The 22,432-nt window shown below is 61.9% G+C and overlaps 1 protein-coding gene across 3 annotated transcripts; it reads right to left on the reverse strand.

The window, feature by feature from the left end:
• Positions 1-1,058: 1,058 nt before the first annotated feature.
• On the reverse strand, positions 1,059-15,489 carry ARHGAP45 (Rho GTPase activating protein 45). 3 transcript variants are annotated; one of them, XM_061190936.1, is made up of 23 exons: positions 15,443-15,489; positions 13,031-13,361; positions 9,510-9,653; positions 9,240-9,324; positions 9,091-9,163; positions 8,842-8,908; positions 8,619-8,756; positions 8,471-8,535; positions 8,178-8,288; positions 8,024-8,104; positions 6,178-6,366; positions 5,791-5,928; positions 5,468-5,658; positions 5,224-5,348; positions 5,067-5,150; positions 4,836-4,940; positions 4,552-4,724; positions 4,026-4,214; positions 3,794-3,931; positions 3,331-3,557; positions 3,040-3,250; positions 2,212-2,320; positions 1,059-1,838 (listed from the first exon to the last, which is right to left on the reverse strand). In XM_061190936.1, the coding sequence occupies exons 3-23, from the start codon at positions 9,592-9,594 to the stop codon at positions 1,468-1,470; spliced, it is 2,955 nt and encodes a 984-aa protein (XP_061046919.1). In that variant the 5' UTR covers positions 9,595-9,653; positions 13,031-13,361; positions 15,443-15,489; the 3' UTR covers positions 1,059-1,467. The 3 variants fall into 3 exon arrangements, with proteins under 3 accessions (XP_061046919.1, XP_061046917.1, XP_061046918.1); XM_061190934.1 differs by lacking the exon at positions 15,443-15,489 and adding an exon at positions 15,247-15,375; XM_061190935.1 differs by lacking the exon at positions 15,443-15,489 and adding an exon at positions 14,215-14,360.
• Between the last annotated feature and the right edge of the window lie 6,943 nt (positions 15,490-22,432).

Consider the following 22,432-nt stretch of genomic DNA (forward strand, 5'->3'; position numbering starts at 1 on the left):
CTGCCTGCCTCGGGGCTTCAGGAAGTGGGGCCCCCCGGGTCTGGAGGCAGGGGCTGGCTTTCACGCAGCACCCCCCAGCCCCTCACTCCGGCCACCAGGACATGTTGTGAGCCTGGGCCAGCCCTTGTCTGAAAGTGGTGCAACCTGTGAAGTTGTGTGGCATGATCCGCCAGGCTCCTTAGAGATGCTTTGGCACCTGACAGTGAGATGCTTTCTTGCCGTTACCTGTCCTGCTGAGCACTCTGAAATGTTAATAGATTTGCTCATTCTTCGGACCGTTTTTTTAAAAACCGTAGATCGGGGTCAGCAAAGTTTTGCTGTAAAGGGCCAGGCGGTCAATATGTTGGCTTTGCTGGCCAGGTGGCCCTGCTACAGTTGCTCAACTCTACAGGGCAGAAGTGGCCACAGGCCACATGTAACCGAGAGGGTGTGGCCCCCGGCCCATTATCTCTGTTTGCAAAACACATTGGTGGTTTGCTGGCTGCTTTTCCCGCTCACTCTTAGGAAGCGCCCTGACTGCCACAGCGGGTCTTATCTAAGCCTGGGTGTGGGGGCCTGCAGTTCGGGGTGAGCTGTTCTGTATCAGGAGTGGAGGCCCAGCAGCTTTCACCCATGACTGGGTGTGAATTCCATCTAATTCCTCAAATGAATAGTTGGGTCTCTGCTGAGCCGGCCCCAGCCCTCCGGGATAAACCCGACTGGGGTCTCTGAGCTGGGTGAGGGGTGCTCGCCTCTTCCTCGCTGTGCCGTTCCACGTGGTGGCTGCTGTCTTCCTGAGGCCTTTGGTGCAAGTAGATTTCAGCTGCGGCTCCTCAGCACAGCAGCCGCACCTCAGTGCTCGGGAGCCACCGGGGGCTGGCGGCCCGAGTCAGGAGTCCGTGGGAATTGGTCCCCACGGCCACCTGGGCTCCCGCGCCTGACGGGGCTGCCTCATGGTGGAATTTCTTCTTCACAGCTCCCTGGCCCCCAAGCCCAGCGAGGAGCTGGGGACGGCGCTCAGTGCCCTGTGTGTCTGGGTCGCTAGGCCACTGCTGCCAGAGAAGACAGGCTCAGGTTAAAGACTTTATTTTATGCAAAAGGAGTGTGCCTGTCAAAGAACTCCATCTTGGAACTTCACTGCCTCCTCAGCCCCAGGTATCCAAACCCAGTTTTCCGTAAAAGCCAGGGCATCCCGAGGCCGCCCGCCCACCATCCACAAAGGCGTCCAGCCCTCCTCCCGGCTGCCGTGTGGCCTCCACGGCCCAGCGCCAGGGTGGGCAGGGTCCCTCCATCACAGCCTGGGCGACCCCAAGAGCAGAATCCCCCAGCTCAGCGGAGTGGGGCCTGGTGGGTGTGCGGAGCAGCGCGGGCAGAAGCTTCTGGAAAAGTTGGCCAGTGATGCCCTTGCCGCTGTGGGCGGAAGGAGAGGCCTCTCGGTAACGTGTCTGCAGGGACAGGAGCCTGGAGCAGACCTGCCCGCTGCCCCAGCTACACGAACTCTGGCCGCCTCTCCCAGCCTGCGCCCCCTGCCAGCCGCCCGCCGCGGAGCCTCACGGCTGGCAGGCGGGCCGCAGCCACGTTGTTGCACTGGTTGGTATTGTGCTCGGCGAGCCGCTGGGCCGGCTCCTCCCCGAGGTCCTCCCAGACCCCAGGCCCGGGCCCATCCTCCCCCTCCCCGGTGGCAGTGCCCAGCTGCTCCTCACTGCCGCTGCGGCTGTCCCGGCTGCCCTCCGCGCCCGCCTCGCCACCCAGCTTCTCCAGGAAGCCGAGGCGGTGCAGGGCCGCCCCACCCGCCGGGGACGGCAGGTCCGAGGCCTCCTCCAGTTCTGAGTCGGAGTCATTGGAGGCAGCGTGGGGTTCTGGGAAGTCCAAGGGAGAGAGACAGGGACAGACAGAGAGAGGGACAGATGGACAGCCTGTGAGCAGGGTGGGGGGCACTGGGTGGAGGACTGGGCGTCCGCCTCCCCCCAGCAGGCCCGGCTCCCTGCTTAGAACCCTCCCGGGTCAGGCGGAGGTGCAGGGTCTCAGACACTGGGGTCGTTTCCACTTCGGGGTGCCCATTTCTCGGCGTTGGCAAAAACACCTCGAAAGGGTGTCTCTTTGCAAGAGTTTGTAACACGTTAAAGACAGTGAAAAAGCAGGTGATACTCATGGTCTCCACGGGAGACAAACCGGGATGCAGCCCTTGAGGTGGACCCACTGTGTCATCTGCCGCCTGGGCCCACTGCTCACCGAGGCCCCCATCCTCAGCCTCCTCCGGCAGGGGGAAGGCCACGCCCCCGCTGACCTCCGGGTACGGCTCCTGGACCACCACCTCGGCCCCCTGGTTGGACGTCACATCCTGCAGAGGCGGAACGGAGGTCAGGGGGCGCCACGGTTCCGGCCATCCCACATTCCATTTTTCTGTCTTGTTAAACCCTAAAAACTGTTAACACCCGCTGCAGCCGAGCACGTGAGGCCCCTGGATCCCAAGTCACGAGCAGGCTGAGCTCGTCCAAAGCGGGCAGAGGCCCTGGCCAGAAAGTCTGAGGCAGGCCCTGCATGGACACCAGCGTGGGAGCCACTGTCCTGAGGCCACACCCAGGCGTGTCACCTCCACAGCCAGAGACACCAGATGAGGGGTTAAAGATGCACAGTGGGGACTGAGCGTGGGAGCTGATGCTGCCTGGAAGCGAACAGACTTGCAGAAACAAGGCCTGTCGGCTGAGGAGAGCAGCAGGCTGGACCCAGAGAACGTGCTGTAGGCGGTGCAGAGATGGGAAATGGGAGAAGGGGCAGGACGTCGGGTCTAGTGCGTTCTGATGTGAGCTCCAGGGGACGCGGGGGGAGGCCGAAGGGCCTCTGCACTGCCTGGGGCTCCGTCCACAGATCTGAACCCACACTTCATCCAGTTCTTTGCTTAAAAGATGCCTTGGGTGCCCCTGACGGGGCTCTGGCCCCATCCGAGCCAGACATCTCCCAGCCCTTCTTCCTGTCTAATCCCCCCGTGGGTGAGCGAGATTCCCGGCCCCATGATGCTCACAGAGCCCTGCACCCCCACCCAGGGTGGAAAACCCTCACCTGGCACCCGGATGCCGCCTCGGGCTCCTCCTCAAAGACCAGGCTGTAGTGGCTGATGAGGGTCTCCAAGATGCAGGCCTGGTGGGGGTAGTCCACCAGGGAGGAGAGGGACACGGTGGCCTCCGTGGGCCGGGGCCGCAGCAGCGTGGGCCCAAACACGATGCCCAGGTTCCCTGGTGTCATCTTGTTATCCTGCTCCACCTCCACGATCCTGGGGGCCGGAGTGCAGGAGCAGGTGTGAGTGGCTCCCGGGACCCCGCCGCCCTTGACCCCGGCCTGGCCAGCCCTCACCTGCGCAGGTGCCGCATCAGGTACTGCAGCGTGGCCCAGTTCTCCGGCGGCAGGTCCCGCAGGAGCTCCCGCAGCCGGCCCGCCATGGCCACGGCCACAGCCTCTCTCTCGGTGGCATCTGGCCGGCCTCGGGTTGCCGCCTTGGCCTCGGCCTCTGCCTTCAGACTGTCCTTGGCCAGCCCCACAAGCTCATGGTAGAGGCGGAAGGAGATGAGCGGCTCAGGCAGCTGCAGGGTGACGGGTTAGGTGTGGGGGCAGTCAGTGGGCCTGGCCCCATGCCATCCGTCCTGCACTGGCCCCGCCCCTAGCAGCAGCCCCGCCCCTGACAGGCACCAGTGCCGCCCACCCTGTACTGACCATGCCCCTGGCCTAGCAACCACAACCCTGCTCAGAGCTGGCCACGCCCCCCACCAGGCTCAGGTCCAGCTCAGGATCTGCTCTGCTCTGTCCCCATCTGTCTCACCTGGCGCAGGTAGAGCTTGAGGACGTTGCTGATGTCGTGGGGCGAGGCCTGCGACAGCTCCACCAGCTCCTTGCCGTTCTCGAAGGCCTGGCACAGCTTCTCCACACGCGTTTTCACCCCATTGACCCGGTAGATGCCCTGCGGGAGCCCGCAGTCAGCCTGGGCCCACGCCCCTCCCCTCCCTGTGTGGCCCCTCGGCCGGAGCCCCTGCAGCTGTGCCTGCGGCAGTCACCTTGGTGCGCAGCGCCCGCTGCTCGATCTCGAAGACACACTTCTTGACGATGAAGGGCACGCCGTCCGGGGTGCTGCGGGCGGCCTGGCTGAAGTCCTGGCCAAAGAGCTGCAGGCGGCCCTGCAGCTTCTTGTGGCCACACTGGATGGCCAGGGTCTCCAGGCACTTCTTGTGGCAGGCCAGGCAGCACTGGGGGCGGGCGAGGAGTGAGCAGACCTTCCTGGCGCCCCAGCCCCACGCAGACACCCCCGGCTCCCCCTCCCACCGCGTCCCCCGCTGCTCTCATCACCCCCCTACAGGGCAGCTTTCACCCCTCCTGGTTGGGAGACGTGCCCCTGCCACCAGTGCAGCCTGGGCTGCTCCCACCGCCTTCTGCTTCCCTCAGCACTGGCTGAGCCCTCCGCCTGGGATGCTCTCCCCCAGGAGACTGCAAGTGCTCCTGGCTTCACTTCCCTCCAGCGCTCTGCATGGCACGGTCCTGAGGGCGCACATGCAGGTGCCTGGCTCCCCCGGGACCACCACTCACCTCCTCACACTCGGCGCCCTGGAAGTACACGTAGCTGTTGCACTCCCGGCACTTGGCCGGCGTGCGGAGCTTCCGGAGCCGGTGGGTACGGGCCGCCTTGGACAGCCCCACGTGGCGGAAGGGCCCTCTGGGCATGGCCACAGGCAGCTCCGGGGCCATGCCATTGAGGTCATCTGGTGGGGGCGGGGGCAGGTGGTCAGTGTCACCAAGGCAGGTCAGGGCCAGGCGCACAGAGAGAGTCCAAACCCCCCTCTCCCCACTGCCCCGCCCAGGGGTCCCCTCACCCTGGTCAAAGGCTGATGCGCCTGTGCTGCCCTCCTGGTCGGCCAGCTCCTCGCTGGACGACATGGTGCCACTGGAAGACATGCGCTCGAACTTCTTAAAGTCCCCTGAGCAGAAAACAGGGGTTGTGAGAGACTCCCCCGAGGGCCCCCGGCTGCACGATGAGCCCGCTGAAACCCGGGGGCGGGGGCGGCAGCTCTGTGAGCCCCCCGCCACCGGCCAGGCCCCTTCACCTGAGCCAGGGCTGGGGTCCAGACTGGCGTCAGAGTCTGAGATGGCGATCGGCCACGACTTGTGCACCTGGTGTCCGCGCCCACCTGCGAAGGTGTCCCCAGTGAAGGGCTGAAGGGGGCTGCAGGGGGGCCGCGCCCACCCCTGCCGTACACTCACCCCTGCGCTCCTTGGCAAGCTCCCCGTCGCCGAGCCCACCTTCCTGCGGGGGGCAGCCCGCGGCCTCCGCCACCGCGGCATCGCTGACGTTGAAGCTGCCCTTTCGGGCGCGCAAGACCGGGGACCTGGTGGGACCAACAGCCAAAAGAAAGGGCCACGATGGGGGTCACAGAGGCTCACTGCCCCCGCCCCCACCTCAGGAGGGAAGTCCAGCTCCCCCGGGCATGCGCAGACGGCGGGGTACCAGGCGTTGGCGGAGACGTGGGGCTCGAAGTCGTAGTGCACGTCTGGCTCCTCGCCGCGCTGCAGCTGGCGCACGTGGGAGGCGTACTGCTGGCCCGGGTCGTACAGCTTGCTGCTCTCGCACAGCATGTGGAAGTGCACAGGCAGCGGGGCCGTCTGCATGTGCATCATCTGGTAATAGGAGATGGTGGCCTGCGGGCAGGCAGGTGGGAGGGGCCCTAAGTGCTGGAGGTCCTGAGGCTGGACGGGCAGCCGCCCCGCCCACCCCGACAGGGGCGGGGGCGGGGGCGGGGGCGGGGGCGGGGGTGGGAGCACAGCGCTCACCGACTTGATGGTCTGGTCGCTCTGCCGGATGACCTCCTGGATCTGCCGGAGTGCCGTCACCTTGGTGTCCTCAAGCTCCTGCTTCTGCGTTTTAGCATCCGCCACGCACGTGCGGTACGTGGCCATGGCTTCCTCCGCCTGGGGTGGGGGTGGGGGTGGGGGCGGGGGCGGGGTGGGGTGCCCAGAGAGGCCTCAGCCCGCGGTTCAGCCCTCAGGGCATCTTCAGGCCCCCCACGGAAATCAGCCAGGCACAAAAGGACAGGAAGGCATTCCTGGCAGGAGGCACAGCCCAGACAAAGGCCCGGCGGTGGGCAATCCTGCACAGGGCGGCAGACCCTGATGCCATGGGTCTTGTCCTGCACCCCCTGCCCCCCGACCCGCCCTCACCTTGTTTTTGGCCTCCTCCTCCAGGCGCCGCCTCTTGTCCAGGGTCTTGGAGGCCGCGCCCCCTGCACCTGGGCCAGCGCCCGCCTGCTCTTCCTCCGCCTTGGCCACTAGGAAGCGGGCCTTGTCGTGGTCTTCGCAGCGCTGAACGTAGCCCTGCTTGGCCTTGCGCAGATTGGACTCTGCCTCTTGCTGTGGACATGGGAGGAACCAGACCAGCACCATCAGTCAGAGACCGCGTTAGGGACCTCTGCCACCCACATCCCTTGGGCCAAAATCCTATGGCCAGTCAAGCAAACAGAGGCCCCCGCCCAAGAACCAGTGGTGGAAGAATAGGAGATGACACCTACAGGGCGACCCTGGGAGGAGCCAGCATCTGGCATGCCCATTTCACAGCCAGAGAAGCTGAGGCACAGCTAAGCTCTGAAGGAGACACCAACTACATCATCCTCTTGACACCTACACCCACACCCGCCAGAGCGACTTGTGCTTCTATCTCTTTCATTTCCTGTCTCAGAGATGAGAACAGTGAGGCCGCTCAGACAGGAAGTCAGGCACCCTCAGGGTTGGCAGGAAGAGCACTTAGTCAAAACCCAGTGGGCCTTCTGGGGGCCACACCTCACAGTCTACACGATCAGAAGCTTAAACATAAAGAAAAGAGCTCACAAGAGTACTAGGAGAAACCATGAGATAATTTCTTAAAATAAACATAGCATGGGGAAGGCCTTTCCATGCGTGACACAGAACCCAGAAACCATAAAAGACTGCTACTAACAATCATGGGTTTCAACTGGGAAAACAGGCAACAGGTTAAATCAAAAGTCAAAACAATAAACTGGGGGTGGAGTTTGTAACACATCTCATCAAGGGCTGGGTTCTCTAATATGTAAAGAGCTCTGGCAAGTCAATAAGAAACAGGCTACTATACAATCCGAGGTGAGCAAAGGATATGAACTGAGAGCTCACAGAAGAGGAAAAGCATGGCTGTGGCTCGGGAGGTCAGCTTCTATGCTCATGACATCTGTGACCCAGCCATTACCTTTCGGGCACTGATCTGAGATAAATGCTAGGTCACATGTCTGAGCAACAGGGGCACAAGCTCGTCACAGCAGTGGTGATTGAAACAACAACAGCTCAACAACAACTAAACTGTCCATCAGTAGGGATTTAGTGAACTAAGCCCTGTGGCTCTGCAGCTGAGCACTTGTAGCTGAGAAAAAGGGAGGAGTTTCACATGGAGTGAGATGGGGCCAGTCGCTGGATATGGAGGCGAGTGTAAAAGGCCAGAAGCAGAACAGGGTACTCGGCAAGCTGTCATCAGGTGTAGAAAAGGGGGGAGAGGCTCATTTGCCAGATGTGCCACAGGACACCACTAGCTGGAGCAGGGGCCATGGGGGCTCTGTGCACCGCAGACCCTGTTAGCAGGCCTAAAGAGCAGTGCAAAAGATTGCTAGTGCCTTTGGAACAGCCCAAAAGAGAGGTGGGAAAAGAGCAACATGGAGGAACCTGGAGCACCCACCAGACCTGAGAGAGCCTCAGTTTCCCTCTAACCCAGACCTGCTCCTGGCGGCCACGGGTGACCCGGTCCCTCCGGACATCTGACCCGTGACAGTGATGGGGGCCCCAGGCCAGGGCCTCTCCTGCTGCAGCTGCGGATAATGGGGCTGGAGCAGTTGGGAGGCAGGACCCACTCCAACCTGTGACGCCACAGTGAGCCCCACGCGGGCACAGGGCCCTCTGTCGGGTGTCCGCAAAACTCGGGAAAGGACCACCCGGGTGTGCACCAGGGGACTGCGCGTGCACGAGCCGGCCCGCCCTGCCCCCTCCTAGCCCTGCCGCCCCGCGGTACCAGCTTCCTCTGGGCACGGTGCCAAGACTCCTTGATCTCCTTCCTGCGCTTCTCGTGCTCGAGCCGCCGCAGGTTCAGGGGCTGGAGGGGGGAGACGGGTGTGATGGGGACCCGGGCACCCTCCACCCCGCCCACCCTCCAGGGCGAAGCTCACCTGCACGAAGGTCTGGGTCTGCAGCGTGCCCACCGCCTGCACCAGGCCGTGGCCGAACTCCAGGTCCTGCTCCAGGGCCAGCGAGTAGATGGACAAGAGGGGCATGTGCGGCTGTGGGGGTGGGGCCGGCAGTCACGGGGGTGGGACAGGCGCCCTCGTGGAAGCCCTGCCGCCTCCCCAGCTCCCTCAGCTGCCCTTGCAGAGATGGGAAACCCCTTTCCTTTGGCCCATCTTGGAGGGGCGAGACACACCCAGGCCTGAGGGACCCCACCCCGTTCCCTCGAGTTCCCCACCTCCTGCATGACGCTCTGTCTGCAGTTCTGGACGATCTTCTGCAGGCCTTTGGCAAAGTCCGTCTCTGCAGGCGGGGAGGGGTGTGAGCGCAGGCGTGAGGGGAGGGGCCTTCCAACCAGACGCCGCCCCGAGGGCCCCAGCTCGCACCCAGCGCGCTCCGCTTCTCCAGGTAGCCGATGAGGTCCTTCATGTACTTGGCCATGTTCTTGGCGTACTGCAGCGCGGCGTCCACACCCCCCTCACAGCGCTGCAGCAGCGTGTCCACCGCCTCCGGGGAGAGGCAGCCTGCGGGACAGACACCCCTCAGCCCGGGCTCCAGCCCAGCCCACCCTTCCGTCCTCAGCCCTCTGCCCCTAGGCTCAGAACTCACCCTCATCACAGTCCTCACTGCTGGGCGGGGCACCCTCGCTCCCCTGTCCATACAGGTTCTCCATGGACTGTACCAGAGGGAGACAGGTGAGTCCAGTCCGGGCTGGGTCCTGTTTGATGCCCACCCTGCAGGAGACAGTCACCGCCCCCCCTGGACAGAGCGGGAGACCACGGTCCACAGAGCGGGCAGGGGGGACTCACCCGCCCTGCCAGCCTGACCCCGTGCAGCACCCAGGCCATCCCTGCTCACCTGGCCCGGGTCCCCAGGGGGCACTGAGAGGAGGATGCTGCTGTCCACTTCACCCATGAGGAACTCGGACACACTGCAGGTCAGGGGGCAAGTGTCAAGAGGCACATGGGTCCCCACCCTCCGCCACCCTTCCCCACCCCCACACTCACGTGCTGCTGAAGGAGACTGCGATGGTCTCCAAGGCCTTCTCAAACTCCTGCTTGTCTGAATCATTGTTGCACTCATAATGGAAGGCTGGGGGCAGACAAGGACGAGAGAGGTTGGCCCAGTCTGGGAGGTGACCACCCGTGCAACTAACTGAAGGGGGAGCATTGGAGTTGTGCCCATCAAACTCCTATGCATCCTTCAAAACCCACTTCAAACATTCCCTCCTTCAGGAAGCCCTCCCAGACAGCCCTTGCTGCCCTGTCCTGGCTGACCTTTGACCTTGGCAATGAGGGTGCCGGCAGCTGTGAGCGACTCCACGGTGTTCAGCAGTGGGTACTTGGAGATGACCTGGTGCATCACGCGGAGGGCCTCACCCAGGCACTCATGGGCAAGCGGCCGGCGGGCCTCTAGGAGGTCTGCCAGGCAGAGTGGGTATGAGCAGGGAGGGAGGGAAAGCCTGCCCACCTAACCACCTAACCCTAACCCTCCTCAGAGCTCCTGTCCCCGGGTGAGGAAATTGAGGCCAAGGTGGGAGACGGTAACTGCCTGAGGCTCAGTGTGTGACCTCGTTGTGGGGGCGGTGGTGTGAGGAACTGTCCCTCTCTCGACTGCTGGCCAGGTCATCAAAGGCCAGATGTCAGTCTAGACAGTCCTGCTCAGAACACCCTTTCCTCATCCCTCCAGAAAACAAACTCCTGCTGACCTTCAAGTTGCAGTCCTGGTGCCTCTTCCTCCAGGCAACCCACCTGGCCCCTTCCCTGCCCCAAACTCTCAGGGCTCTGTCCAGCTCTCTCCCAGCCCTGCCTGCCTGGGCACTGGGGCTTAAACACCCCGTTACCTCACTCTCTCCCGACCAGCCACCCCATGAGGCAGGTGCTGTCATCACCCCCATTTTGCAGATGAGGAAACTGAGGCATACAGGGGAGAAGTCGTTTCTCAAGGATCACGCAGCTTTTCCATCTCCACTAGCTCTGAAGGCATGAGAATGCCAGGCAGAAGGACCCTGCCTGGCTTTACCATAAGGGCAATGGGGAGCCATAGAAGGTGTTAGAGCAAAGGAGAGTCAAGGTCAGATCTGCATCTTCAAACGTGGCTTTAAATGCCCTCCTCAGATGTTCTTAATTGGAAAAAAGTGCTGTGTGTGGGCAGAACACGCACCATCTAGTGGAAACAAAGCCAAAGGAATGTATGGATGGGGAAGGAATGAGCCAACCCTGAGACCCAGGAGGGACCTGGCCACCAGCTGGGAGGATATCTCCCGCACCTGTTTGCCTTTGACTCTGTGCCTGGTACCTGATGCTCAAAAAAAATAAATAAATAAAATAAATTAAAAATTTTAAAAATGGAATCTGGGGCTTCCCTGGTGGCGCAGTGGTTAAGAATCCGCCTGCCAATGCAGGGGACACGGGTTCAAGCCCTGGTCCGGGAAGATCCCACATGCAGTGGAGCAACTAAGCCTGTGCGCCACTACTACTGAGCCTGCACTCGAGCCTGTGTGCCACAACTACTGAAGCCTGTGTGCCTAGAGCCCGTGCTCCGCAACAAGAGAAGCACCGCAACGAGAAGCCTGCGCACTGCAGCAAAGAGTAGCCCCCACTCACCGCAACTAGAGAAATCCGCGTGCAGCAATGAAGACCCAACACAGCCAAAAATATAAATAAATAAATAAATTTATAAAAAAAATTAAAAAAAAATGTAATCTGAAAATAGGTGTCTGATCCCTTTTCAGCACTGAGGACCCCCACTGAATGCCACCGACAGGGAGACCCCCACGGAGTCCCTGGCCCCAAATTCCTCCGAGTGCAGCCCAGTGCCTCAGCACCAGGCAGGATTTGCTGCCTGAATCCGAGGCCAACTCAGGGAGGCGGGAAGGAGCTTGCGGAATCCATGAAAGGCCGGCTGAGGAAAGGCCGGGCCACGCCCCTTCCCAGGACATTCCTCCCACACACCAGGCCCCTCGTGTCGCCTGGGCCTCGGCCACCTGTGTCCCCGCAGCACACCCACCTGGGCAGGTGGGACTCTGGCGAAGCCTGGACATGCCCAGCTCAGCACTGGCCAAGGCAAGCCCCGGGCAGCAAATGCCCCGAGTGCCACGTGCTCCTGGCCAGGCCCTGCACCCCGCACCCCGCACGGTCCCCTCACCTCGGGGCCCTGCCTGGCAGCGCACCGGCGCCTCGTCCAGCGCCGGGTGCACCGTCCCACAGATACACATGGCGCAGCCGTCAGGGCGCAGGGACCGTGAATGCGCAGGCCGGGCTAGGCAACTGGCTGGTCCGGGGTCTTTGGTGCCAGGTCCTCCGCAAGCAAACCGGCTCTGGCCGGTCCGAAGACCCGCCCCCCTCCGAGGAAAGCTCTGCCCCGGCGTCCTGCTAGCTCCCCAGCCTCAGGTAGCAGGAGTCTGGGACCCAGGGAGATGCAATTCGATTTGGGATGGGCCGGCCAAGGGCAGGCAGGGAAACAGGCCCAGGTACAGGGCGTGGGGAGGTGCGGGGAGACCCCGCCCACGTGGATCCCGCCACCCACTGCTTCCTAGGTGGACAGCACAGGGTCCCCAAGCCCTCTCACTGTCCCCACAACAATTACTGTGAGCTGAGGACATCTGGTTACAGTCAGCAACTCCCCAGGGAGTATCTTTGCCCCGTTTCACAGATGAAATGCCAGAGGCTTAGAGAAGGGACAGCTGATCCAGTCTCACAGCCTGGCAGGGGCAGCAGCAGGATGCAAACCTACATGCTCTCTGCTCCAGGCCCTTCCCCTGGCCCAGGGCCGCCCCAAGGTTTAAAGAAGGGTGCCCCTGCCCTGGCCCATCCTCCTGCAGGACGCCCACTGGCTCACCCCCGCCCAGGTCTGGCCTCCAAGGAAGCGCCAGGATCGGAAAGGAACCGAGATTAGAGAGAGTTTCCCCAGGAAACAACTCCAGCCCCACCCCAGGACCAGATAACCCTGGGGGCTGACACCCCCCGACCCAGCAAAGGCCGGGCCAGCAGAGCCCCCCATTAGCGCCTGCAAAGCTGAGGTCTCTCTCCAGTCTGAGGTCAAATCCGGGCTCTGGCCCCTCCTTGGCTGGTTGAGCCAGGAGTCAGGGCCCCTCTCTGGGCCTCAGTTTCCTCATCTGTAAAATAGGCACCTGTGGGGAGCAGGCCAGAGTGTTTAGCATGGCCCTGGCACTGCGGTTTCTGGCAGGAGAGATCATAGTGCCCTCCTTGGCGGCCAGGGACAAACAGGAAGCAGATGAAAATAACTCGGCAGGAAGCTGGGCTGTCAGCAGACGCGTGGAGAAAACGGAACTGCCATCCCACAGACCGCTCACTCCTGCAGCTTACATGCCGGTCCTGCCCCTTGTCCGTCCTGAATCTCTCTCTGTCCAGACCTCAGCCTGCCTCCAGTCCATTTCAGTCCAACATGCAGATCTGACCTTGTTCCACCTCTGCTCTAACACCTTCTATGGCTCCCCACCACCCTCAGGATAACGTCCAGGGTCCCTCTGCTTGCCATTCTCAATGCCTCCACCCTCACACACTTCATACACCCGAACTTTGTTCCCCCAAATGCACCTCCACTCCATGTTTCTGAGCCTGTGCACATGACATTCCCTCTTCCTGGTTGCCGCCAAACTCCTATACATCCCTCAGAACCCTAGCTGCAATGGCTTTTTCCACGAAGCCCTCCCTACAACCCTCTTCGGAGCCTCCCCAAATCCCTCCCTCCACCCTGCCTCGACCCCACAGGCTTTGGGATATCTGTGTCCAACTCTGCCTTCCACCCAGACCGCGGTGTCTCTGCAACTTCTCACCTTCACGCAGAACACACTCCTTCAGCTTCTCAAGGCCCTCGGCGAAGCGGGCCACGTCAGCCAGCAGGTGGGAGATGTCCTCCACAGTGTCGGGGCAGGGTCCCTGGATGGGTCCCTCAGCTGGGCTGGCTGTTGACAGTGGGCTGCGGTGGCCACGGCCCAGCGTCCAGGTGCTGGCTCCGGACAGTGGGAAGCCGGCAGCACTGGCATGGCGGCTTAGGCTGGTGGGCCTCTTGAGTGTGCCCGTGGCCTTGGCATTCAAGGCCACACTTGGTGGTTCCAGGCTGGGCGCCAGGGACACTGCATCAGCCCCATCTCTCCTGGGGAGCTCCTGGGAGGGTGGGGGGAGCCGCTAGAGCAGGTGCTCCCACTGGGGCCCTGCCTCAGTTTTCCCAGAAGTGAAGTGGGGCTCTGGAGGGTCTTCAGCCTGACCCCACAGGGGGTCAAAGGCCACAGGTCAGAGGGCTGAGATTTGGTATTGTGCCCCTCCCGCACCTGTTACCCAACATCCTCTTCCCCAGAGCTTTCACAAACAACGGCCTCTGCCCAAACCACAGCCAGGGTGTGGGGGAGGGGCACCCCACTTCCTGGGGGGGGGCCGGGTAGGGAGGTCCAGGGTCTCCTTAGCCCCCCTCAGGGGAGGCTACTGCAGACACACCTACTCACTGGTAAAGACACCTCCTCGATTCTTTTACTCTGAGGGTCCACTAGGCCCCTGAGTCCCGCGGACACCACAGGCCAGCTTTGTATGAGGCCCACCCCATGGATCTCGCTGCACCCTCCGCTCGCTCTAAACCTTCCCCCAGTGGCTGGGCTGTAGCTCTCACATCTAACGGTGCCTGGAGGCGCCAAGTTCCCTGAGCCCTCACCCTACAGAGTCCTGGACCCAGAGCACCCACACTCCCTGGACCCCACAGGCAGCCCTAGACGGGGTGGGGCGTGCAGTGGCCATCCCAAGGGCTCCTACCATGAGCTGAACGTGGGGATCCCAGCCCGTCCTGCATGGCCCCTGCAGTCCAGCCCCAGGGCTGTAGCTGGCTCCAGCCCCGCGCCGCCGGCCCAGCATGGCACTGCCCGGCCCTGCCCCGCCGGCCCGAGCGCAGGGTGTCCCCCGGTCCCCCTGCTGCCCGCGTGTTGCTCCAAGATCCCCGCCCGCTCCGAGCTCCCAGCAGAGGCTCACTCACCCCCGAGGGCTGCGGACAGGGGCTTCCCGCCCGGTTCTTTTTCGAGATAGAAGGGGTTTTCATGAGCTCCCGCTTCTTCCTGGAGAACATGTTGTGGCCAGGCCAAGTGGCCCGAGGGGCCCGAGGGGGGGGCGGGCCGGGGGTCTCAGCGCCGCAGCTCTTGGTGTCAGTGGCCTCGGGACCACATTGTCGCTGGCCACCCCCCACCCAGCTGTCAGGCCCACGTGACAGGCCCAGCCCTCATTGGCGGGCGCTTCCCCCCACAGGAAAAGGCCTCCGGAGGCGGTGACTCAGACCCGCCCCTGACCCTCCCCAGCCTCAGCCTGCCCCTCCGCTCAGTGGGCTTGAAGGTGGGGTCTCAGGCTCCGCCCCCAGCTTCCGCTTTCAGGAGCTCTGCGCACGCACGCACGTTGGTCGAGGTGCCCCTGCCTGGCACTGGCGCCCCGGGCAAGGCCCTGGCGGGCACACGGGGACTGCAGAGACGCTGACCCCCCCACTCGGCCACACCCAGATGCACCCAGGAGTGCAGACAGGGGAGCACGACGACACGCAGGGACATAGGCTTGGACACATGATCAGAAGCCACCCAGCTCCGCAGATGCAACGGATACCCCTGGAAACAGACACCTGCCCTCCAGTCCTCCCACCTCTCACGGATGTGCCTGCCCTACGTCCTCTGGCGACGCCCCTGCAGACCCCAGGGCCCCTGGGCAGTGCTGGGCATAGTGGGTCTCCTCCCCTCAGCCCAGCTCCCGCCCCTCACCCCCCATTCTACATTCCAGGGACACGCACCGACCATGACCACGGGACAGCTGGCCAGCAGCAGGGCTGCTAACACTTCTGAGGTCACCACGCCGCCTCCTCCATTCCCTGGTGGGGCCCCCGGATCTGGAGCGCTGGCGGTGTGTACAGCTTCCTGCCTCCTCCCATGACCACCTCTTCTTTTCGAGCCCCCCAATCTGAGCCTTCTCCCCTCCCCAGATCTTCCTCCCCCCGCCCCCTTCCAGAGTCCCAACACTGGCCCCCACTGACCTCAGGTGTGATCTTTGGGCACGGGGCATGCAGGCCACAGCCCCTCATGGCAAACCTGACTCTCCAGGCCCGAGTCCATCCACAGACCCCACCCAGAAGCCCCTTAAGGAACCTCTGCCCACCACTCATTGCTCTGGAGACCAGGATCAGGGGGTGAGGGCCAGCTGGTGGGTTGGCTGGCTGGTGGGCTTCTGACCTGGTTGGGAGGCCTGAGGTCTGGGTCACCCCTGCTGGGCTCCTCCAGCTGCTCCAGACATTCCTGAGCCCTGACAGCACGCCCATTTCATGACCAGCGACTCACAGGTACCGCCCTCAGGCGCCAGAACCACGTGGGCACTTAGGGGCCCCGGGACCATTGTCCAGGCTATTATGAAGGGCAAACCTGCAGGGAGACACGCCCCAGCCCACCACAGAGGGCTTCAAAGCTGGGAGTCCAGTAGGCTGTAGCTGGGTTCTCACCTGCACCCTAGAGATTGCATCTGTGTCCACAAACCAACTCCTGCACACACTCGGGTGCCAGGCCCGGTATCCAGACATGGAGAGCCATTTTGGGACAAGCATGCAGCCTGACGCATGGACACACGTGCGTAGGGCTTCACACCACGACTTCTCTTTATTTCCTCCAGGGCAGCAACCCCTCAGGGAGTCTGGGTCCCGGCTCCAGCCCCTCTGCCCTGCCTTGGTCACTCCCAGGGCCTCCCACCAGCTCCACGGAGGAGAGGGAGGCTCAGAGCACCGTCTTGGCCACGCTGTGGTCATCGAGGAACTGGGTGATGAGTTTGCGGGTCTGTGGGCCTGGCACAGGGTCCGCCCCCACTTCTGCCTCCTGCTCGTCCCCCTCCTTCCCTGATCCTTGGAGAAGTACAGGAATACCTAGTGGTGGGCAGCCCAAGGAAACAGGAGGGGAGGTCAGCTTGAGGGTCTGGCCCCCATCCCCACCTTTACCACCAGCCCTGTCCTGGGGCAGCGGTCACCTCCTCCAGCGTGGTCTGGCTCACAGAGAAGTCCTCCACACCGTGCTCTGTGCCACGTGCTGCCAGCTCTCCAAAGGGGCACGCCAAGGCGCAGTGCCCTCCCGGAGGCAGCTGGAAGCGCAGGCAGCCACCGTGAACCTCCCGCAGCTCGGCCCCCGGGAACGTGGCTGCCACGAAGGCTGCCGCCGACTCGGACTGAGACACGGGCACCCGCAGGGTCAGCGTGTGGCCAGCCCCGAACCTAGGGTGGGGTAGGGTGGGGTGGGGTGGGGTGGGGTGGGGTGGGGTGGGGTGGAGTCCCGCGGCCCACTCTTCCCTAAGACCCACCCACACCACCCTCCAGCTCTCTCCTGGCCCCACCCCTATACCTGGCTCCTCTTGATCCCCTGCCCAACACACCTGACCCCGACCCCTGCTCGTCCTCGCCCCTCCTACATGCTCATCCCTACTCTAACCCTGCTTCTCCCAGGCCCCACCCACACAATGCCACGCCCAAGTCCAATCTCTCGGCCACGCCCACTTGCAGACCTCTCGTGTCTCTGCCCATGGACCCACCCTCAGCCATCAGATCTCATTCCCCCTCTCATCCTGGACAGTCCATGATCCTTGTCTCTTCCCCGCTGAGAGCCAACTTGGCCCCGCATGATCTCCCCCCCGGCCCCACCTACACCCCCACCCGGATCTGCCTGAACCGAGGCCTTGAAGCCTCACCCCACTCACCGGCCCTGGAGGTGCTGCGCGCTGCCCAGGCAGCGGAACCGCTGTTCGCCATGATGGCCAGGTGCGTGCAGAGCGCCTCACACTCCTCCATGCTGTGGGAGCCCAGAGCCGTGAGCTCTGGCCAGGCCTGGACGGGAGGTGCCGGGCACTGGGCTGCTCCTGCTGGGGACCCTCACCCTCCAGCTCTGGACCACCCTGTGCTCCGAACACTTCCTGTCGGGCCCAGACTGCTCTGTTCCCCGGGCCGGATACCACCTCCGTGTGTTCTCCCACTCAGGCCTGGCATCCTCCCCCAAGGGAGGACCACCCCATCCCCTGTGACCCTGTGCTCTGAAAGCCTCTAGCTCGGGCCTGGTCCACCTTTCTCCCCAGGCTGGAGCACCTGGACCCGCAGACCCAGGCGTCCGGTTTGGGGCCCACCTGTGTGAGGTGAGCACCATGGAGCGGCCCTCCGGCACCACGGCCAGAAGGCTGTTCCAGAGGAAACGCCGTGCACCGGGGTCCATGCCAGTGGTGGCTCATCCTGGGAGCAGGGAGATGCTTAAGCGCGGCCCCGTCCCGCCCCTACTCTGCGCACACCCCCCCTGCCCTCCCCCTCACATACCAGAAAGACCACAGCTAGATCCCCCACCAGAGCCACGGCTGTCGCCAGTTTCCGCTTGTTGCCACGGCTGTAGGTGCCCGCGGGCCTGTCCGCATGCTGAGGGGGGCCCAGGCGCCCCAGGCCCGAGCGTGCTGTCTGTGGCGGGACGAAGTGGGAGTAGCACAGTGAGCATGTGGGGGGGGGCGGGTCAGAGTAGGGGGACCAGGGTGAGCAGGGGGGCCAAGATAGTGGGGGTCAGAGAATGGGGGGCCAGAGTGAGCATGGGGGAGCAGGGTGAGTGGGAGGGGCTCGGGCGAGGAAGGGGGTGGAAGGTAACTAAAGAGGGTGGGGCCAGAGTGAGTACAGGGGCGGGACTGCTACCTGGGGGCAGGGCTAGAGTAAGGGAGAGGCAGGACCTGGCCCAGGGCAAGAAGCCACCAGGAAGCCCAAAGCAGAACTGAGTAGGCGGGGCCATAGCCAGAAGGGTCAAGGAGGGAAGGGGCGGGTCCCTAAGCAGGGAGGACTGTGAGAAGGGGAGGTAGACCCAAGTGAGTATGTAGGAGCTGGGGGAGGGCAGGGGCGGGGCCAGAGGACCAAGCGTGGGTGGACCTGGACTCAGGGTGTGGCCAAGGAGCACCAGGGTAGGCTGCGGTCCAGGGGCGGAGTTGGGGGCAGAGACCGGAGGGGTTGGTTGTGGGGAGTGTCACCTGGGCAACCTGGGCCTCGGGACACCGCGCATGCGTGCAAGCAGCTCCAAGTGCTCGCGGCCGGTCAGCAGCTCGAAGATGGCATCCGACTGAGGGCAGTAGCCCATGCGACAGTGAGCTGCGGCTGGTTCCCGGGCCACGCTGGGGATGGGGAACAGGGAGCTTCAGGAACTAGCTGGGCCCCAGCCATGCTGGGGGCAAGCAGGGGTCTCAGGGTGCCCACCCACCCTGGTAAGGGACAGAAGGTGTCTCAGGGCCAGGTCCACCCTGCAGGGGTGTGGGGGTCAGGGACTCAAGCCCCACCCGGTCCGTGCATGCAAAGGTGGGGGTGGGGAGGAACAAGGGCTCCCGAGCCCCTCACCTGTGGCCTGCCAGCACCACCTCACCCCCGCTGGGCACCGTGTCCCCGGTCACCATGTGGAACGTGGACGTTTTCCCCGCTCCGTTCATGCCCGGCAGCCCGAAACACTGCGGGTACACCCAGAGACGGTACTCACAGAGGCCTGGACACTTGTCCCAGCATTTCTGATTTCTGGGGGTGGGTTTCTCAGTTTCCACCTGGAGGGCTGTGGACAAGGGGACCCCTGGGGCAGACACTGGGGTGTGTGAGTAGACATAAAGCTGTCACATAGCAGGAATTCTGGTTGGCACACAGCATGTGTTTAATCAATCCTGGCACGCAGTAGGTATCCTATAAAGGTCACAGCCAGTGCTCCATAAATATCGAGGCAGGAGATTTCAGAATGTTTCCTGCCATGCAGTGGGTACCTGATGGCAATGGCACATGGTGAGAATTCATGCTGGGTGCGCAGTCAGCCCAAGGTGGAGAGGTTGGCTGCACACAGTAGGCACTTGCTAAAGAGTGACTACAACACTAACACACCACATGTGTGCACAGGTATGTGCCAGTCCCTAGTAGGTGGCCAGTAAATGGCCCACAGCAGAAAAGTTTGCACAAAGCAATTGCTTGAATGTGAACTGGTACAAAGCAGGTGCCTACTAAATATTGGTTGTTAGCAAGTGCTTGATACATATATAGTAAGGGCTCAATAAGTGCTGTTGGTTTGATAAAAGTTGATCATCACAAAGGTGACATTCAATACACTTTTGGTACACACAAGGGGGGCTCAGTAATGCTTTAGTGTATACAACTGGTACTCAATAAGTGCTGGCACATAGTAGGTGCTTGATTAAGGTAGCAGGCACATGTATGGGAGCCCAATAGATGCTCAATAATAAATCTGTCCTCACTAGGATCTTATTAATACCTTATTGCACACAGTAGGGATCAATAAATGTAAGCATGCAGTAGGTGCTTAATGAGATTTGTTGGCTCAAAATAGGACTTCAAATATTGGCAGGCAGTAGGTACTCAACAAAAGTGCACAGTAAGTGCTCAATAAAGGGCAACAGGCTCACAGTAGGTGTTCAGTAGAAGGAGATAGGCACAAACACAGTAAAGAGCACTGGGTGCACAGTAGGGCAGCCTCTCACCCCTGCACCAGGACCTCCACCCTGGACTTACCTCACCAGGGGGGATCCCCAGACACAGGCGGTCGACAGCCGGTGTCCTCTGCCCAGGGTACACCTGGGAGGGATGCAGGTCCATGAGAAAGGTGGGTGGGCCAGTGGGAGCCGCCCACCCCAGCACTCTGCACCCACCTTGGTCAGGTCCCTCAGCACCAACACGTCCCCCTGGGTGGCTCCTTGTACCACCCGTCCCCGCTCACGGGCCACATCCTCATCCTCCTCTCCCAGGGAGGGCAGCAGCCTCAGCTTGGGTCTGAGGACAGAGACATGAGTGGGCCCAAAGCCAGGTCCCAGCCCCTACCACCCTCCGTGGTCCCCACTGACTGTGGCAGGAGGCAGTTGTGGTGCTGCAGCAGGAGTGTAAAGAGGAGGAAGATGGCCTGTATCAACATGGCCAAGAGGTTCTTGCCGACCACCTCCCAGCGCAGGGGTGACTGGAACTGCCCATCTCCTGTGAGGACATGAAGGAGGGATTGGGTCATTTTAGGGGTTTGGTTTCTGGGCTTCTCCCCATTCAGGTCACCTTGGGTTCTTAAGGGAAAGGACCAAGCTGAATAGGCCACTCAACTGGAGTCTAATTGGCATGGAAAACAGCAGCATCGGGGCTTCCCTGGTGCCGCAGTAGTTAAGAATCCGCCTGCCAATGCAGACGACACGGGTTCGAGCCCTAGTCCGGGAAGATCCCACATGCTGCAGAGCAATGAGGCCCATGTGCCACAACTACTGAGCCTGCACTCTGGAGCCCGTGAGTCACAACGGCTGAGCCCGTGCGCCTGGAGCCCGTGCTCCACAACAAGAGAAGCCACCGCAGTGAGAAGTCCGTGCACCGCAACGAAGAGTAGCCCCCGCTCGCTGCAACTAGAGAAAGTCCGCGTGCAGCAACAAAGACCCAACGCAGCCAATAAATTAATTAATTAAATAAATCTATTAAAAATATATACATAGGGCTTCCCTGGTGGCACAGTGGTTAAGAATCCACCTGCCAATGCAGGGGACACGGGTTCGAGCCCTGGTCTGGGAAGATCCCACATGCCGCGGAGCAACTAAGCCCGTGAGCCACAACTACTGAGCCTGCGCGTCTGGAGCCTGTGCTCCGCAACGGGAGAGGCCGCGACAGTGATAGGCCTGCGCACTGCGATGAAGAGTGGCCCCCCGCTCGCCGCAACTGGAGAAAGCCCTCGCACAGAAACGAAGACCCAACACAGCCAAAAATAAATAAATAAATAAATTTATTTAAAAAAATATATATATATATATAAGAAAAAAAGAAAAGAAAAAGAAAACAGTGGTATCACCACCTCCCTTATTTAGGACCTTAGACCTCTTACGACGTGACCAAATGGAATTAGATTTTATGGCTGCTTTGCTGCATGTCTAACTTGGCCCTCCAGCCCTTGGGGGCCACCTAAGACCTCCAGGTCTCTTCCTGGGGGCTACTGTTTGTCCCTACCCTATAGAATTGACTCTCGTCTGGCACTTCCCCACCTGGAGGGAAGTTCTCACCCAAGCGCTCAAAAGCGTCAGCCATGGCCTGGTTCCTCACCATGTCGATGAGCCCCCAGCCCAGGCAGAAGTGAGGAAAGATAAGGAAAACCCATTTCAGGATCCAGCTCACCTCCTGTAACTTCTACTCAGGGGCAGGAAGAAGGAGGTGGGTAAGGGGCCAAGGCTGATACCCAGTCCAACCCCAGCCCGAGGCCCAGCCTTGTCGGGTCCCACCTGATCAGAGAAGAGCTCGAGCACAAAGGTGGCCGTGCTGCCGTTGATGCCGATAAAGAGGTTGAAGCAGGTGAGCACCACGTAGGCCATGCTGGGCATGGAGAAGAAGAAGGAGGCTGGGTACATGAGCGGTGTGATTGACCAGCTGAGGGGTAACAGGAGCCACTGTTACTGCCAGACAGGGGCTGAGCAGCCCTGAAAGGAATACAGATCTGCCTTCCTAATTCTGTGTTGTAGGCCTCTATAACATGGATCAGGCCAAGATGAGCTTTTAAGGCCACCGCGGCACACCACTGAATTAGATCACACTTGGGGTCACTTCAGAGCTCCATACCCTCTCCTTAGGAGCTGCTACAGAGCCCCATCTCCCTCAACAGTGTTTGGGGGGGGGTCAGTAAGAACAGGCCCTGAAGGGCTAGGGGCCTCACCCATACAGTAGCAGCAGCAGCAGGAGGGCAGGCAGGTTGGCAGGGGCCACGTACGCCCTCTGCTGGAAGGCCAGAAAGATGAGCACCACAATGGACACTGGCACCAAGTAGTTACACTACATTGGAGCTGGCAGTTTCCCCCCTCAGTGTGCAGGGGTGGGAACTGGCACCCTCGGCACTGTACCCCACCCTGACCTCCTCCCTGTGCTTTGGGTAGCAGGACATGAGGTCTCCCACAATCCCCAAGACTTCACTTGGGCCATCCTAGACAAGTCCCTGCCCAGAAAGGGCCAGAAGGGGCAGTGGCAAGTGGTGGTGGTGGGGCCCCCACCCCTCCAGGCAGTCCCCGCACCATGTCCCAGAGAAAGTTGTGGAGCCAGTAGAGAGTGGGGGGCAGGCCCCCCACACACTGCAGGTGTTTGGCTCGGGTGACACGCTCATCGATGAGGACAAGGGTGAAGCTGGCCGGGACAAAGGACATGGCGAAGACCACGCAGATGGAGACAAGCACGTTCACTGAGGAGG

This window comes from Eubalaena glacialis, chromosome 4 (genome assembly GCF_028564815.1).
Source record: "Eubalaena glacialis isolate mEubGla1 chromosome 4, mEubGla1.1.hap2.+ XY, whole genome shotgun sequence".
Classification (NCBI taxonomy): Eukaryota; Metazoa; Chordata; class Mammalia; order Artiodactyla; family Balaenidae; genus Eubalaena; species Eubalaena glacialis.